The 14382-nt window shown below is 36.4% G+C and overlaps 3 protein-coding genes across 3 annotated transcripts; all 3 read left to right on the forward strand.

Annotated features, from left to right (window-relative positions):
- Window positions 1-605: 605 nt before the first annotated feature.
- On the forward strand, window positions 606-8274 carry LOC114750887 (midasin). The gene is made up of 14 exons (XM_028939530.1): window positions 606-1051; window positions 1162-1481; window positions 2385-2469; window positions 2574-2830; window positions 2917-3126; window positions 3426-3595; window positions 4109-4218; window positions 4341-4460; window positions 6455-6530; window positions 7395-7517; window positions 7630-7729; window positions 7811-7907; window positions 8000-8134; window positions 8215-8274. Exons 1-14 carry the CDS (start codon window positions 947-949, stop codon window positions 8272-8274), a joined length of 1968 nt encoding a protein of 655 aa, XP_028795363.1. The 5' UTR covers window positions 606-946.
- A 93-nt stretch (window positions 8275-8367) lies between these two features.
- LOC114750898 (midasin) lies at window positions 8368-10397 on the forward strand. Its single transcript, XM_028939540.1, has 3 exons — window positions 8368-8538; window positions 8630-8755; window positions 8835-10397. The coding sequence occupies exons 1-3, from the start codon at window positions 8374-8376 to the stop codon at window positions 10395-10397; spliced, it is 1854 nt and encodes a 617-aa protein (XP_028795373.1). The 5' UTR covers window positions 8368-8373.
- On the forward strand, window positions 10394-14229 carry LOC114750909 (midasin; the record flags this gene model as incomplete). The annotated part of the gene is made up of 8 exons (XM_028939552.1): window positions 10394-10585; window positions 11286-11353; window positions 11434-11629; window positions 11731-11835; window positions 12057-12362; window positions 12970-13163; window positions 13245-13341; window positions 14079-14229. Coding segments are annotated over exons 1-8 (1309 nt in total), but the record flags the coding sequence as incomplete, so codon positions are not given.
- Window positions 14230-14382: the final 153 nt, after the last annotated feature.

Genomic DNA, 14382 nt, shown 5'->3' on the forward strand with positions numbered 1-14382 from the left:
TACATGTTTTTAATGTACCAACTTAATTGTTGTTGCGGATTTTGAATATAAAAGTTAATTTGATTTTTAATTTGATACTAAATATAAGGCCTCAATTCATTTTGACTTTCATAATTATTTATTCTTTTTAGGTAGTCCTCTAATAGTTACACATGTTAAATATTTTATTAAATAGTAACTCCAGTTAATATACATAATTAGTAAGGATATTTTAGATAAAACAATACTTATTTATTATAAATAATTAGTTTAATTAATTTTTTAAATCTATTCAATTCGGTAAACTAGTTCTTATATTAAGTATAAGAGGTAGTAGATTGTAAGATTGGTAACTGGCAATGCAAATTAGGTCAATGAATCGCAATCACTGCCAAAAACAAATAAATGATTAATAAAGCTTTATTTGATTGGAAAGTTGAGTAATGACGGTACTTTTTCTCTTCTCTTATTTTCTTTTAAAATATAGTGCCCTCAATTTTTGTCCGTTAATGTTCCTTTTTTAAACCCTAAACCCTGCGGCGCCAAGACCTCCAAAGACTCGGTGAAGCAGAGGCGGTTGTTCTTGCTTTCCCTCCTCCTCCGAAAGAGAAGGCTTCTCCCTTCGCTGACACTTCCTTAGGTCGAGGCCTAGCACGCCCTACTATCCACCCTCTCAAAGCTCTTAGTCGTTACTGCTATATCGATTTATTTTGAAGTTGGGTTTATTCGAAGTTTTAGCCTATCCTATTTATCCCGGGACAACTTCTTTCTCCCTGGCCTTGTTCCATTTTACTTTTCTGATTGAAAGTAGCAAGCCGCCCAGAATTTTTATTTAATGTTTTGTTACTGATGATTTTCTTTTTTTAGGCCAGGTTGCACGGAGACGAATTTGAAACTTACAATTTATACACACATATTCTTTTAATTACTTACTTTGACCGGACATAGAGAAGTTTTTCAGGTACAAATGGCTATTGACGGCAGTTTTAGCCTTCATTCAGCGGTCGAAAGATTTCTCGACCGTTTTCCAAAGCTTCAATCTTTTCCACAGTTTTATTCCCTCACAAGAAAGGTATAGATTATATTGCATTATACGTGAATTCTATTTGTTAATCATTAAGAAGGCCAAGATAAGTGGCATGGACATAATTTTAATGATTAAATGTACGGTTTTTTCTGCAGGGACACTTGGTTACGGAGGAGGATGTTGTGAATAATTTTGTGGGCGTTTTTCTGCACCCTTCCTATACTATTCCATTAATGGGATGCTTCTGTCCCATTGCCCGAAAATTTACAGATAAAACTATAGACCTGCTTCGGCTTGTGCCAAATTTAAGGTCTAATGTTCAGAGTACTATCATGGAAGATGATTTTGTCAAAGTTTCAGATGAAATTGTGAATGTGATTGAGTTTTATAGCAAACATGGAAGGGGTCTAGATCTTCATGAACTTGCTTGTTTGGCCTTCTGTCGTGCTCTTGACATGGCTCCTTTTCTACTTGGGTTAGTTCTTCCCTGTAATTTTTTGCATGAACCTGTTTTTATTTAATTTTTCCCCCTCCACTCGAACCTTCCAGTTCTCCATGCGCCCTTATTTTTCCTCTATATATTTTTATCTGTAATAATCCTAGAATAAGGACGAAGGAATTAGTGTTAATTATTATTCTTGAAAACTAAGAAATCAAAGTGTCTCTTGATTTATAGGCAATACAATCTTGTGTGGAATCCTGTTAGATGTTAACTGTTAAGTGTCTACATAAGTCTGAAGTTGTTCTAATGTTGTAGCGTATTTTTTTCTTTTTGGTGTGGCAAGTTGGTAACGGAAATTTCTTTGATTCTGGAGTATAAGCGAAATAGTTATCTAATTATATGAGCACACTTGTTCTTAATTATGTTTTTGCTCATATATGCATTGTTTCACAGAAAAAATCTTCTCGATTGCGGTAAGCATATATGTTCAATTGCTTTGATTCTTGTGTTCCCAGTAAATGTATTATTAATTTTTTTGAAGATATAATTTTTTTCTCATTGTTGGAAATAAGTTTTCCAATTCAGCGTTCATTAGAAATTCTGCCTTAAATGAACAAAAATGAAAAATCAAAGGAAAGGGAAAGGGTAGGGAGTACTCTCTTTCAATTACCAAATGTCCTGCTGGAAAAGCATTAATAAGTATCAGGAGTATAACTTCAATAGATAGTTCTCCTTTATTTGGAAATTCACATGATATTGTCTTGGGCAAGATTTGATCTTTGGAGAAAGGTTGGATACATAGTGATGTCTTTTCTTCTATGTATTATTTTGAGTTGTGGTCAAAGATTTTGCTAATTGGAACTTTTCAGCAATTTGGCTTTTCATTAATTTTATTATGATATAGTTTGATATGATTAATTTGGCTGATTGGTGCAGTTCTGTGTTAAACTACTTCAAGTTTGCTCCTTCTCCGTTTCAACGATTTTCGAGGCAACAAGCTACCCCATCAATGGGGGTTAAGGTTGGTAGAAATTTTCTTTTTTTGGTGCACATAATTTTAATCTATGGATCAATTTGGAGTTCTCTCACATGTTATTAACAAGTTGTGTCCGTTTTTTTCTCCAGATTGAAACCAGTGAACTGCTTGTTGCCCAAATATCATACCGTTTCCTCATCATGAAAACTGAAGTTTTCTCGAAGCTCTGGGACTGGTCATGTTTCATGGACTTCTTGGAAGAGCCCATCGGTGAATATGTCACAGCTGAAGCAACTGACCTGATTTGGTGTGGGGTGCAAATAATAACCATTGTCTTCAAATTGAGTTATGGGGCGAGTCAAAACTTGAATATTGGATCAGAACAAGCATCTAAGTGTCTTTTGCGGTTGGTAGTGTTTGCTTTTTTTCTGTTCGATATTGGTGTCAAAACATAGTTCTGGTTACATTACGATCTTCATCTTCTGTTTTCAGTTGGGAAGCATTCTGCCAGGATACATCAATAGAGAAAGCTGGATTGTATTCCAGGCCAGTGGCGCAAAATATGCCAGGTTCTTTGGATAGAGGCATCGGTTTTAGCCAAGAGAACTGTTTACAATCCTTTGGTCTTGATTTTCAGGCTGTTAGCTTGCCGGAGGTGCATGGTGTTGAGCCACCTTGGAGGAGTCCAAAGCTTGCCACATGGTACAGCCTATTTTATTTTGAATTTAACCATTCTTTTATTACTTTTTTCTTACTAGTTAATTTTGATTTTGTTTGGGATTTAAATTGAATAGTATTTATTTGCTTACCATCATAGGGTGCCAACTTTCTCAAACACTTTTTTTGTTTCCCAAGAAAAAATTCTAGATAAAGTAATGCTTTTTTGGTTCTTCACAACTTCGTTAATGTCTTGTAGCTTCTCATTGGTAACTCTCAAGTCTTGCTGATATTCTTTATGTCCTGTGCGGACGTGCTGAATTTTGTTCTCTTCTGTGTTTCAGGAATGATAAATTTAAAAGTAATACATTCATATTGACATCAAAAGTGAAGAAAAGTTTTGAGAGGGTCCTGTTGGCAGTGAGTCAGAAGTGGCCTGTTCTTTTATATGGTCCTTCGGGTTCTGGAAAATCTTCTCTCATTGCCAAGCTTGCTCGGGATAGTAATAACCAGAGTATGTGTGGATCTATGAGCCTTCTTTACTACTAATTATTTTTCCTGTCCTCTTATTCATCTATGAATTGTTGAATGTGTTGAGCTAGAATGTCATATTTTTCAGTATATTCTGTCAATTGTCTTTACATGCTTCATGGGAAATGGTAAGTCAGGACTAAATGTTTACTAGTTACTGATCTGGTTTGGTTGCATTTTGTGGCACTATCTGTTGTGCGCTGTTTGTATCCATGTCACTTGAAGTGATTTCAAGTTTAAACTTTCATGAACAGCAAATAGTCAATATAATGAATTCATGAGAATGTGAGACATTCAGCTTTTATGATGTCCTCTTGGACTTTGCATCTTAGATGAAGGTGTAATTTGTTATTTACTTTACTAATTTACATGTTCCTCAGTCTGCTTTTGTTGTCTGTTTCCTCCTATACTTTGTGCATGTTTGCCGGGCATTGTTGTTCATATTGTGGTCTGGATCTTCACTTCAACAATCTGTATGACCTAATCCTCTTTGCAGTTCTATCTATCCAGATGGATGATCAAATTGATAGTAGAACATTGGTTGGAGGTTATGTGTGTGCAGATAGGCCTGGAGAATTTAGATGGCAGCCAGGGTCGCTTACTCAGGTTTGTTTTCCCTTCTTGCCATATTATCTAGTTATGAGATTGACAGATGTTGTGATGTCAGTGTACACAGTACTTCCTGAGAAAGCATCCTGTTTCATCTTTCTGTGCTATCTTTATCATAGGCTGTGCAGAATGGTTTTTGGATTGTTTTTGAGGATATCGACAAAGCCCCACCAGACGTGCATTCTGTTTTAACACCTTTATTGGAAGGGACTGGCTCATTTATGATCGGGAACGGGCAGGTAGTTTCCTTGTATTTTAACTCCTTGCTGATGAAATGATTGTACTCATTTACTAGTCATGTTCTAAGTGGACTTGCTCATTAGTTTCATTGTAGCTTTGGTCTGTTTAAATTGAGGGTTGGGTACGTACTTCTAGGATAAATTAGTCAGGACTCTGGAATTCATGGAGAATCAGGGTCTTGTTTTTCTTTTTACTTTTTACCTTGGAGATGTTTCTCTCGGTGTATTTTTAAAATGCCTCAATGACTCTGTTCGTTCGGTCGGTTGGAGAAGAGAGCTTGGTTTCCACTGGTGTATTTTAGACCTTTTGTTGTCGCACAAGGGGGAAAGGGGGAGTAAGAGAGATTAAGTGAGAAAAAGAGAGCCTCCCATGTTGATGGCAAAATATTCTTATTAGCAGTTCAATTCTAAGGTCTACAAAAAGAGTAACCTTTGGGCTTTTATTTATATATATATTCCCAAATAAAATGATTGAAAATATTACTGATAACAACTGAAACTTAAACTGAGAAGATAAAACCTAATTTCAAATCGATTCTGAGAAAGCTGAAGAATAAAATTACTATAGGCTATTTTTGGAAACCCTTTAAAGAAGACCTTCTACAACTTTTGAGTCAAAGCGTATCAGGTTTAGTTTGTCAGAAGTCCGTTTATCAGAAGTCCATTTGTCAAATTAAAGTTTGGTAAAAGATGTAAGGGAATTTATGTTTGGATGTTATGAAAAAGTCAGTTCGGTGAACTGAATGTTGTTTAAAGAATCCTAGATTAGCTTTTATAATTGGAAAGCAATTGAAATTTGTTCAAAAGCCAAAAGAATTTTTGGAAAGTAATCAAAATTGGCTTTTGGCGAATAGAGTTTCAGAAATATGGCAAATGGACTTTCTGAAGTTAAAAGAAAAATACTCACACAAGGTCTGGCAAGTGCTGGCTTCCCAAAGGGACTTTTGAGAGTCTAAAAGTTGAATCCTAATACTTTTTTGAGTTTTTTGGCCAACAAGTTGAATCCTAATACACTCTCGCATTGCTTTGGCCAAAATGTGTTTTGACCAAGACCAATGGGTTTCCAAATACAAACTATAGCATAAAATAAATCTGGTTAGGTTTCCCATAATTTCCCCACTGCTTACTTGAGCTCTCCTTTGGAGAGTAAAGCTGGTGATAGGACTCCAACATGGAGGCTTTGATGAATTGCTATTGACTATAATGTGCTATCGGTTCTAATTTCTCTCTTCTCTGTTTCTTCCTCAATTCTCTCTTTCTCCCTTTTACGTCCTGTTTTCTTCCTTCTGCTCCCTCCCCCTTTCTTGCCCCATTTTTTGACATCACCTACGGTACGTTTTGATAGAATTATGTTTATGGTCGATCACTGGTCCATTGCTCATGGCTGCTTTAAGGGCATGCCCATTTTTTATTTGCAGAAGGATTAAACGGTTCCATTGATGCTTTGAGTCTCTATGGCCCCTTTATTTTTCTTGGCTTTTCCCCTTGGAGTGAAGAGACAATGAATGGTCGAGAAACATGAAAGATCTAGTTTATTCAATATTCACGGTGAATCCTGAATAACAGTAAGTCGTGAGATATAGAGCCCAAGGGGTAACTTAAGCTTGCATTATATCGGAACTTCTACTGTTCTACGAGCAAGCAGTCAAGTATAAATCTTCACTGGCTTTGTTCTAATTAAGTGAAATTTAAGCACTTGATAGCGCCCACTCAAATTCATTAGCTAAATATTGTAAAGATAGAAGGGAGGTATTTTTTTCAAAAATTTTTTTAGCATTACTTTCAATTTAGTTGCCAATTTACTGTGCACATTGTATAATTTGTTAGCTTCCTTGTTTCTCTTATAGGAAGAGAAAGCAGAATAAATGTAGAGGTCTGATTAATCAATACGTATTTTAGAACCTGTTGATCCTGTATGCTTTCCTCATACATAGCATCTATGTCAGACCGTTTCTTTCGTCATTGATAATTGAAGCATGAAACTAAATGTGCAGGAAATAAGGGTGGCAGAAGGTTTCAGGATGTTCTCAACTGTTGCAACTTCCAACCTTGAAGCATCCCAGGGTGCAGGTTTTTGACTTTGTCTTCCTCCTATTTTCTAGCCAGATTCTCTATATTTTTGTTGGTGTCCTTTTGTTTTTAAACAATTTGTTTAAGCTGTTTTTCAAATTGTTATACATCTTTGTGGCCCAAAGAAAAAACTTTGGGACATCTCAATGTTCAGTTGTTCATTGCATTATAATAAATCCTTTCAACTTCAGAGTGCTATAATAAGAATGGAATATGGTTATGCAACCACTGTTGTTCAAATATTTAATGAAAATTCTTCAGTTTATGCTTTGTTCCTAAGGTTTTCATATTTACTTTAAATCCTTTTTGATCATGTTGGGCTCTTAGTCCCCCCCCCCCCCCCGGTTTTTCAATTCTAATGGGTTATAAATTAAATCCTGGATTGTTCAATATGCAACGCCGTCTGCCAAAATCTTCTTTGGAAGATATTACTTTACATGTTCTCTTTGTCTGCTTTTGCTAATTGTTCGTTTTGGGATTTCTCTTATGAATCTGAAAAGGGATTGGATGGTAAGTCTGAGTAAGATCATTGGTTGCTTTCTTCTTCTTCTTCTTTTTTTTTTGGTTGAGGATGATCTTATATCCTCCGTGGTTGGTACCTCTGGACTATTGACTCTTCTCATAAAAAAAGGTTAATTTTTTTTATCTAAAAACAAAAAAAAAAAAATGAAGATGGGAGAGGTTGAATGATCTTTAACTCACAAGCCCTCTGTAAATCAGTTATAATAATCCGCCTGCAAATATGGAGTAAGCCCTAAGCATGATAAAAAAGAGTGATTAAAATTATCAAATGGTGTATATTCTTTTTGCTGAAAATCCATCTTTCAATTATGAAGTTAATTCTGAATTTTGTTGTATTGGTAGGTCGAGGTTCACTTAGTGTCCTTTGGAGAAGAGTGATGGTTAGGCCTCCAGAGAAAGAAGACTTGAAAGATATAATCATAGTTTGGTATCCAATGTTGGAGCTTCTTGTTGACAGGCTTATAGGTATTTGCATCAATTTCTGCCAACATATAGGGTCACACATTCTTTCTTTTATTTGAATTTAAAGATAAAAACTGACCCATCGTTTTTACACTGCTATGATTATCTTTGGTAGAAACTTTTGTAAGGGTTAACTCCACCTGCATGCATCAGATTGTGGGTTCCGACTCTGGGACTTCTGCTTCTGTTGATTGCCTCAACAGATTTTCGTTGAGGTAACTAAGGAAAGTATGGCTTTTCTTTGCTCGTTTTGTCCATTTACTTTTATAAAAGTAGCTTTTGATTCTCCATGACAGGGATCTCCTTAAATGGTGCAAGCGTGTTGTGGGCTTGGGGTTTAGCTATGATGGTGGTTGCATATCAGAGTACCAATGTTATTTAGTGTATAAAGAGGTCTGTTTTACTGGTGATCTCTACGTTTTTTGCTTCTGAATTTTTTTGAAAAATTTCAATTACTTGATGTATAGTTATTTTCTTGTATGCAGGCTGTTGATGTTTTTGCAGCCTTCTCAACTTCGTCTAAACAGAGGTTGTCTATAATGAAAGAAATAGCAAAGTTATGGCCGGTGCCAATATCAGCTGCTGAGACCTTGTATCCCCATGACAAACCAATAATTCAGGTTTGTTGGTGACAACAGTATTGACCGTTTCTTATATTATTTGGCAACTTCAGCTTCTTATTTTTGGCAGTGAACTGCAGGATTCTGTCACTGATTTAAGAATAGGACGTGTTTCCCTCCAATACACTACAAAGCTGTGAGTATGGTGGATTGAAAATTTTTTATAAAATTTTTACAATGAAAATGGTCTCATCTTTCCTTGGCAATATTTTTATGTTATTATGCAGTTACAAGAACATATGCGACCTTTTGTTGAGATCAAAAGTTCTCTGCATGTGCTTGAGCGCATAGCATGCTCTGTCAAGTATAATGAGGCTGTGCTCTTGGTAGGGGAAACTGGCACTGGGAAGACAACTCTTGTTCAAAATTTGGCACTAAGACTTGGTCAGAAGCTTACTGTTTTGGTATGCTTGCTTTTATGTGCTTGACGTTTTCAGTATTCCTTATATTTGAAATTCGATTAACAGTCAGACTGAGTGATACACTTTATTTCAGAATTTAAGTCAGCAAAGTGATGTTGCAGACTTAATAGGTGGATATAAACCTATGAATGCACAATTTGTTTATTTCCCCCTCCATAAGGAGTTCAAGGACCTCTTCTCCAGAACTTTCTCTGTGAAGGTATTCCTTTTATCAAAATATCTGGTTAGTTAGTGTATAGCTGGAGTTAAATGTTTCTAAGTTGTTTGTTTCCATTCAGGAAAATATGAACTTTCTTACGCAGCTAGAAAAATATCTAACTGAGAAGAAATGGAAAATGCTACTAAAAGGATTTCGTAGAGGAGTTGACATTTTCCATAAGTCAGTTGAGCTTGAAAAAGCTGGGTCTAGCAAGAAGCGTAAAAAGCCATTGGATGAAGAAAACATCAAGGCTTGGGAAAGATTTTCAATTAAACTTGAAAGTGCTTGGTGTAATGATCCATCTTCAGGGATGATGTTTTCTTTTGTAGAAGGAAGTTTTATTACTGCACTTAGAAATGGTGAGTGGATATTGCTTGACGAGGTGAATCTAGCCCCTCCAGAGATCTTACAGAGAATTATTGGGGTTCTGGAGGGGGAGAATGGGGCCCTTTGTTTGGCTGAAAGAGGTGATATTGATTATATACAATGTCATCCAAACTTCCGTATGTTTGCTTGCATGAACCCAGCAACAGATGCTGGGAAGCGGGACCTACCCTTTTCTTTAAGGAGTAGGTTTACCGAGTATTATGTTGATGATGTGCTGGATGATGATGATTTAAGTCTATTTATTTATCAGTTTATTGGTGATGGCCATAATGATCGGGAGCTAGTAAATAAAATTGTCTGTTTCTATAAAACATCCAAAGAGGAAGCTGAAGAGAGGTTGCTGGATGGTGCTAATCAGAAAGCTCAATACAGTTTAAGGTCCCTTTACCGTGCTCTTGAATATACAAGGAAAGCGGAGAGAAAATTTGGGTTTCATAAATCATTATATGATGGCTTTTGTATGTTTTTCCTCACACTATTGGATGGGCGTAGTGCTGAAATAATGGAAAGGAAAATCTTGTCTCTTCTGTTAAACTCAAGTGAACCTCCACCACATGTTCCTTTTGACCGATATTTAACCTCCACCAAATCTGATGCTTCCTTGGGGAGCTATGTTCTGACCAAAAGTGTTAGGGAGCACCTTGGGAATTTGGCTCGTGCTGTTCTGATTAAGCGATATCCTGTGCTTCTACAGGGACCCACATCTAGTGGGAAAACTAGCCTTGTTCGTTATCTTGCTGCACTGACAGGTCATGAGTTTGTGAGAATTAATAATCATGAGCACACTGATTTGCAAGAGTATCTAGGTTCTTACATAACTGATGCTAGTGGTAAGCTTGTTTTTACTGAAGGTGTATTGGTTAAAGCGGTAAGAAATGGTTACTGGATTGTATTAGATGAGCTTAACTTGGCTCCATCTGATGTCCTGGAGGCATTGAATCGGTTGCTTGATGATAACAGGGAGCTTTTTGTTCCTGAACTGCAAGTTACAATTAAAGCACATCCAAACTTCATGCTTTTTGCCACTCAAAATCCACCTATTCTTTATGCTGGGCGTAAAATGTTATCTCGGGCATTTCGCAATCGCTTCATAGAGATTCATGTTGGTGAAATTCCTGATGATGAGTTGAGCGTAATACTGGAGCAGAGATGTGAAATTCCTCAAAGTTATGCTAGAAAAATGGTTGAAGTGATGAAGGAGCTTCGGCGGTGCAGGCAGGGTAGTAGATTTTCTGATGGGAAACATAGTTTATGACTCCCCGAGATTTATTTCGCTGGGCTGATCGTTACAAAAGATTTGGAAAATCCTATGAAGATTTGGCCAAAGATGGTTATTATCTTTTGGCTGAAAGATTACGGGATGAGAGTGAAAGGTCCATTGTTCAAGAAATTCTAGAGAAACATCTGCGGGTTAAACTAAACAGAAACATTATCTATGATCAGGTATGGTCTCTTAATTTTGGTGATTCCTGCTCAGCTAGTGATAACGCTGACATTGCCCTGATTTTCCCCCCCTATTTTGGCTTATTTTGTAGCTTTCGCAGAATTAGTTTGACCATCCATTTTGTAAACATACATTTAGTATATATTGAATGGAAGATTGCCCTGTTTATTTATGCCTTCGTTTGGTGTTGGCAAGCTTATTCTGTAATATATATCCTTGCATGATATGATCTGAAGTTCAAATTTCCAGACCAATTATTGAAGTTGAACCCTTGTGAATATGGAGTGTGAATTTGTGGGTAAATATTCTCAAATATTTAATTTATTATAAATTGTTGGTTTAAGTTACTAGCCATTGTTTTTTTGTGAACGGATTCTTTTTCTGGTCTGATGTTGAGAAGAATTGGGTAATCTGGTTTTAAATTCAAAACCGCCGTGACTATGTCTATATTATGTATTATGTATTTTCTTTATACATCTTTATAATCGAGGATTATGTCCCTTCCCTTTTTTGGATTGAGCTCACGGGAATATTTGGAAATTTCTATATTTTTCAAAAGTTAGTATTGGCAAATGGTTACACGCTACTTGGTAATAATAATGAATAGTTGATCAGTAAGCCTCTCTTCATTAAAAGTGCCTTTTAGAATTGTTTTTTTTTTTCCCTTTTTTCAAACATTTTTTTCCTTCCAATTTTCAGATGATATGTGAGGGGAAGCACTCTTTCAAACTCTCTGTTGATTCTGGATGTTCAAAGAGTCTTGAACGGTATTGGTTTTTTATCCCTTTTCAGTTGGTCCAAAATGTTTCGCTAATCACATACATACTGATGCTTTTGTCCTATACAGTTTTAACTTGACCAAGAGCATGCAGAGGTTGTACTTCCTTGTTGAACGCTGCTACCAATTGCGTGAGCCTGTGCTGCTTGTTGGGGAAACTGGTGGAGGAAAGACTACTGTCTGTCAGCTTCTAAGTGCTTGTTTGCAGATGAAGTTACATATCTTGAATTGTCATCAGTATACCGAAACATCTGATTTTATTGGGGTCAGTTATGCATTTTGTTTATTTTAGTGTTGGAAGGAGTTTTTGAATGAAATACGTGTCTTTTTAATTTATGAGGTGCTAACTGGGGAAATTTGTACTAGGGGTTCCGGCCTGTCCGAGAAAGATCTAGACTGATATCCAAGTATGAAGAAATAGTGGAACACTTGAAGAAGTTAAAGGCTTATACCTGTTTTCCTCAAGGCCTTGTGAGTGCTATATCTCCATACTTCCCTTTTGGATCATTTGAAGAGTTTGTGTTGATAATTGTGGATATATATGGCCCCTATTTTTTCTTCCCCTTTCTTCGTTGTTATTTTAAATTTTTTCATGTAGAGGCTTCTTCTTTACACCAGTTTTGTCAATGTTATTTTCTTCCTTTTTTTTCCCCTCCAATACAACAGACACTGATTTACATTTTCTGTTGCAGTGTGTTTCCTCTGACATAGATCATGCTTCTTCGACCCTTGGTTTGCTGAATGGTGTAATAAGGAAATATAGAGAAGGTCAAGTTTGTTGTCCTGATGTCACCATGGATGATCTTTATGCTTTTGAGCAGTTGAGGTTGGACCTAGATGAGCTTCATCATGAGTGGCAGAGTATATTTGTATGGCAGGATGGGCCCCTTGTGAAAGCAATGAGAGATGGTGATCTCTTTCTTGTGGATGAGATATCTCTGGCTGACGACAGTGTGCTTGAGAGATTGAATAGTGTATTAGAGCCCGAAAGGAAACTGGTAAGTAACCATACTTTTGTTTTGGACATTTCAGCATAAAAGCTTAAGCCTTGGAGAGTTCATGAAGGCTTTTTATATATCTGCAATGTGGTTCCTCATGTAGAAGCACTATCAACAGACCCTTGTATTGTTGTCTGTAAGCCGTTGTGCTTGCAAGTCATTTTGGATATAAAACTTTTTATTTGATTTTGGATCAAGCGGTCTTTTATAGCATCAAAACACAATTTTTGAAATCACACAGCTTATCTGCAGCATGCTAGTAGCTAGTATTCAATCTAGAATTGCTCACACTGCTAGTACCATTCAGACTACACTGCTAGTACCATTCAGACTAAATTACCAATTAATTTATACCGTTGCCCTGCAATCCTGTCATCCTTAATTATATTCATCCCACTTAGACTATGGTTCAACTCTTATCTTATTTAAAAGTTTTGCTGCAAATACTTTCCCAGTCCAAAATTAGTTAATGCACAGTTATTAATTAGGATTTTTTAAAAAGGATCACTTGTGCATGAACAATAATTGCATTCACTTGCTTAGTCATGAACAGCTAGTTATTTATTAACTCCACTACCTTTTGTTTTCTCCCAATTTTTGCTTGCAGTCTTTGGCTGAGAAAGGGGGGCATGATCTGGAGGAGGTTTGTGCTCACCCAAAATTTTTTGTTCTTGCGACCATGAACCCTAGTGGTGATTATGGTAAGAAGGAGTTATCTCCAGCATTGCGCAATCGCTTCACTGAAATATGGGTTTCCCCTGTTAGTGATTTAGATGAACTTCGAGAGATTGCTTTGACAAGGTATCGGTCAGTTTCAAAGTTAAATGATGAGTGTTTATTTCAACTTCCTTTGTTCCTTCTATATATGCCTTTCTTTTTCAGAATTTCAAAGTTTGAAGATGCAAGCGACTCATGTCCTTCTGATCGGGATAAACTCTCAAGCGGTGATATTGTTGATGTTATGATATGTTTTTGGGAGGTATGCTATCTGCAGATTCACTGTTGTAATTTGAAACCATTGGTTTACTTTTTCACATTTAAAATTTTTTTCCAGTTGAGCTGATTTTGGTTGGTTCTCTTTTATTCAGTTAATTCCTATTTGGAATTCTGTTAAGACCACCTTTAGACACCTAGGAAGATACATGAAAAGGGAAAAATACTTATGTTGGGCAAAAGTTTGACTTGCTATTTTGAAGAAAGAAGGAGAGAATAGATTGCTATAGGACTGCTATAATCAAGCTCTCTGAGTTGGGGGCTGTGAGAGTCATTTTTGGGTCTATAAATCTTCCCTGAGCAAGAAGGCAGAGAAGAATTTTGAGAAGTGTGGCTTAGCCTTTGGAGGGAGAGAGCCAATCCTCTCTGGCAAACTTGTGTGTATGTTCTAGAGTTCCTATGTTGTGTTGTAATTATCTTTTATGCAGTAAGAGCATTATTAATCTCAAGTATTCCCATTCTTTGTTGTTCATTTCTGGTTTCTAGTCTTCTTGTAAGTTTGTTTAGAGGGGGCTTCTATCAAATTCTTCTAATCTATTATCTAAGTTGAGCGAAACTGATTCGATCCTCACAATTCCTATAGAAATGTTTTGGCTTATAGCATGTGTAACCTAAAATCCATGTCCTACTATTAGGTGCTGTTTGGTGTTATGGTGATTATTTCATTTGATCAGAGCTATTATATCTGATTGATCATTTGTTTTTTACACGCATGTTTTTCAGTGGCTCAACCAATTGCGTCCTGATAGAATGCTTACTGTGAGAGATCTCATTTCTTGGATTGCTTTTTTCAATGTGACGGAAAGAAGTCTGGGACCTGAATATGCAGTTCTTCATGGAGTATTCCTTGTGCTGCTTGATGGATTGAGTTTAGGTACATCTACTTTGTCATGGAATTGTGGCAGAAGATTGGTTCTTTGTCTGTTTTATAGTTTTTGAGAACTATATATTAACAAAATAGTGAATTTATTAACGAGGAAGATAATTGAATGATTTGTTCTCTGTCTGTTTTATTGCTTGATATGAA

The sequence above is a fragment of the Neltuma alba genome, unplaced genomic scaffold (genome assembly GCF_004799145.2).
Source record: "Neltuma alba isolate B1F8T4 unplaced genomic scaffold, ASM479914v2 tig00001126_pilon, whole genome shotgun sequence".
Lineage (NCBI taxonomy): Eukaryota > Viridiplantae > Streptophyta > Magnoliopsida > Fabales > Fabaceae > Neltuma > Neltuma alba.

Bases quoted from the DNA above. Each gene is read 5' to 3' on its own strand.
- LOC114750887 (XM_028939530.1), top strand. From the start codon at position 947: ATGGCTATTGACGGCAGTTTTAGCCTTCATTCAGCGGTCGAAAGATTT. The intron at 2,831-2,916 runs GTTGGTAGTGTT...TTCTGTTTTCAG, and splicing joins GCATCTAAGTGTCTTTTGCG to TTGGGAAGCATTCTGCCAGG. The intron at 7,518-7,629 runs GTATTTGCATCA...TATCTTTGGTAG, and splicing joins TCTTGTTGACAGGCTTATAG to AAACTTTTGTAAGGGTTAAC.
- LOC114750898 (XM_028939540.1), top strand. From the start codon at position 8,374: ATGCGACCTTTTGTTGAGATCAAAAGTTCTCTGCATGTGCTTGAGCGC. The intron at 8,539-8,629 runs GTATGCTTGCTT...ACTTTATTTCAG, and splicing joins GTCAGAAGCTTACTGTTTTG to AATTTAAGTCAGCAAAGTGA. The intron at 8,756-8,834 runs GTATTCCTTTTA...GTTTCCATTCAG, and splicing joins CCAGAACTTTCTCTGTGAAG to GAAAATATGAACTTTCTTAC.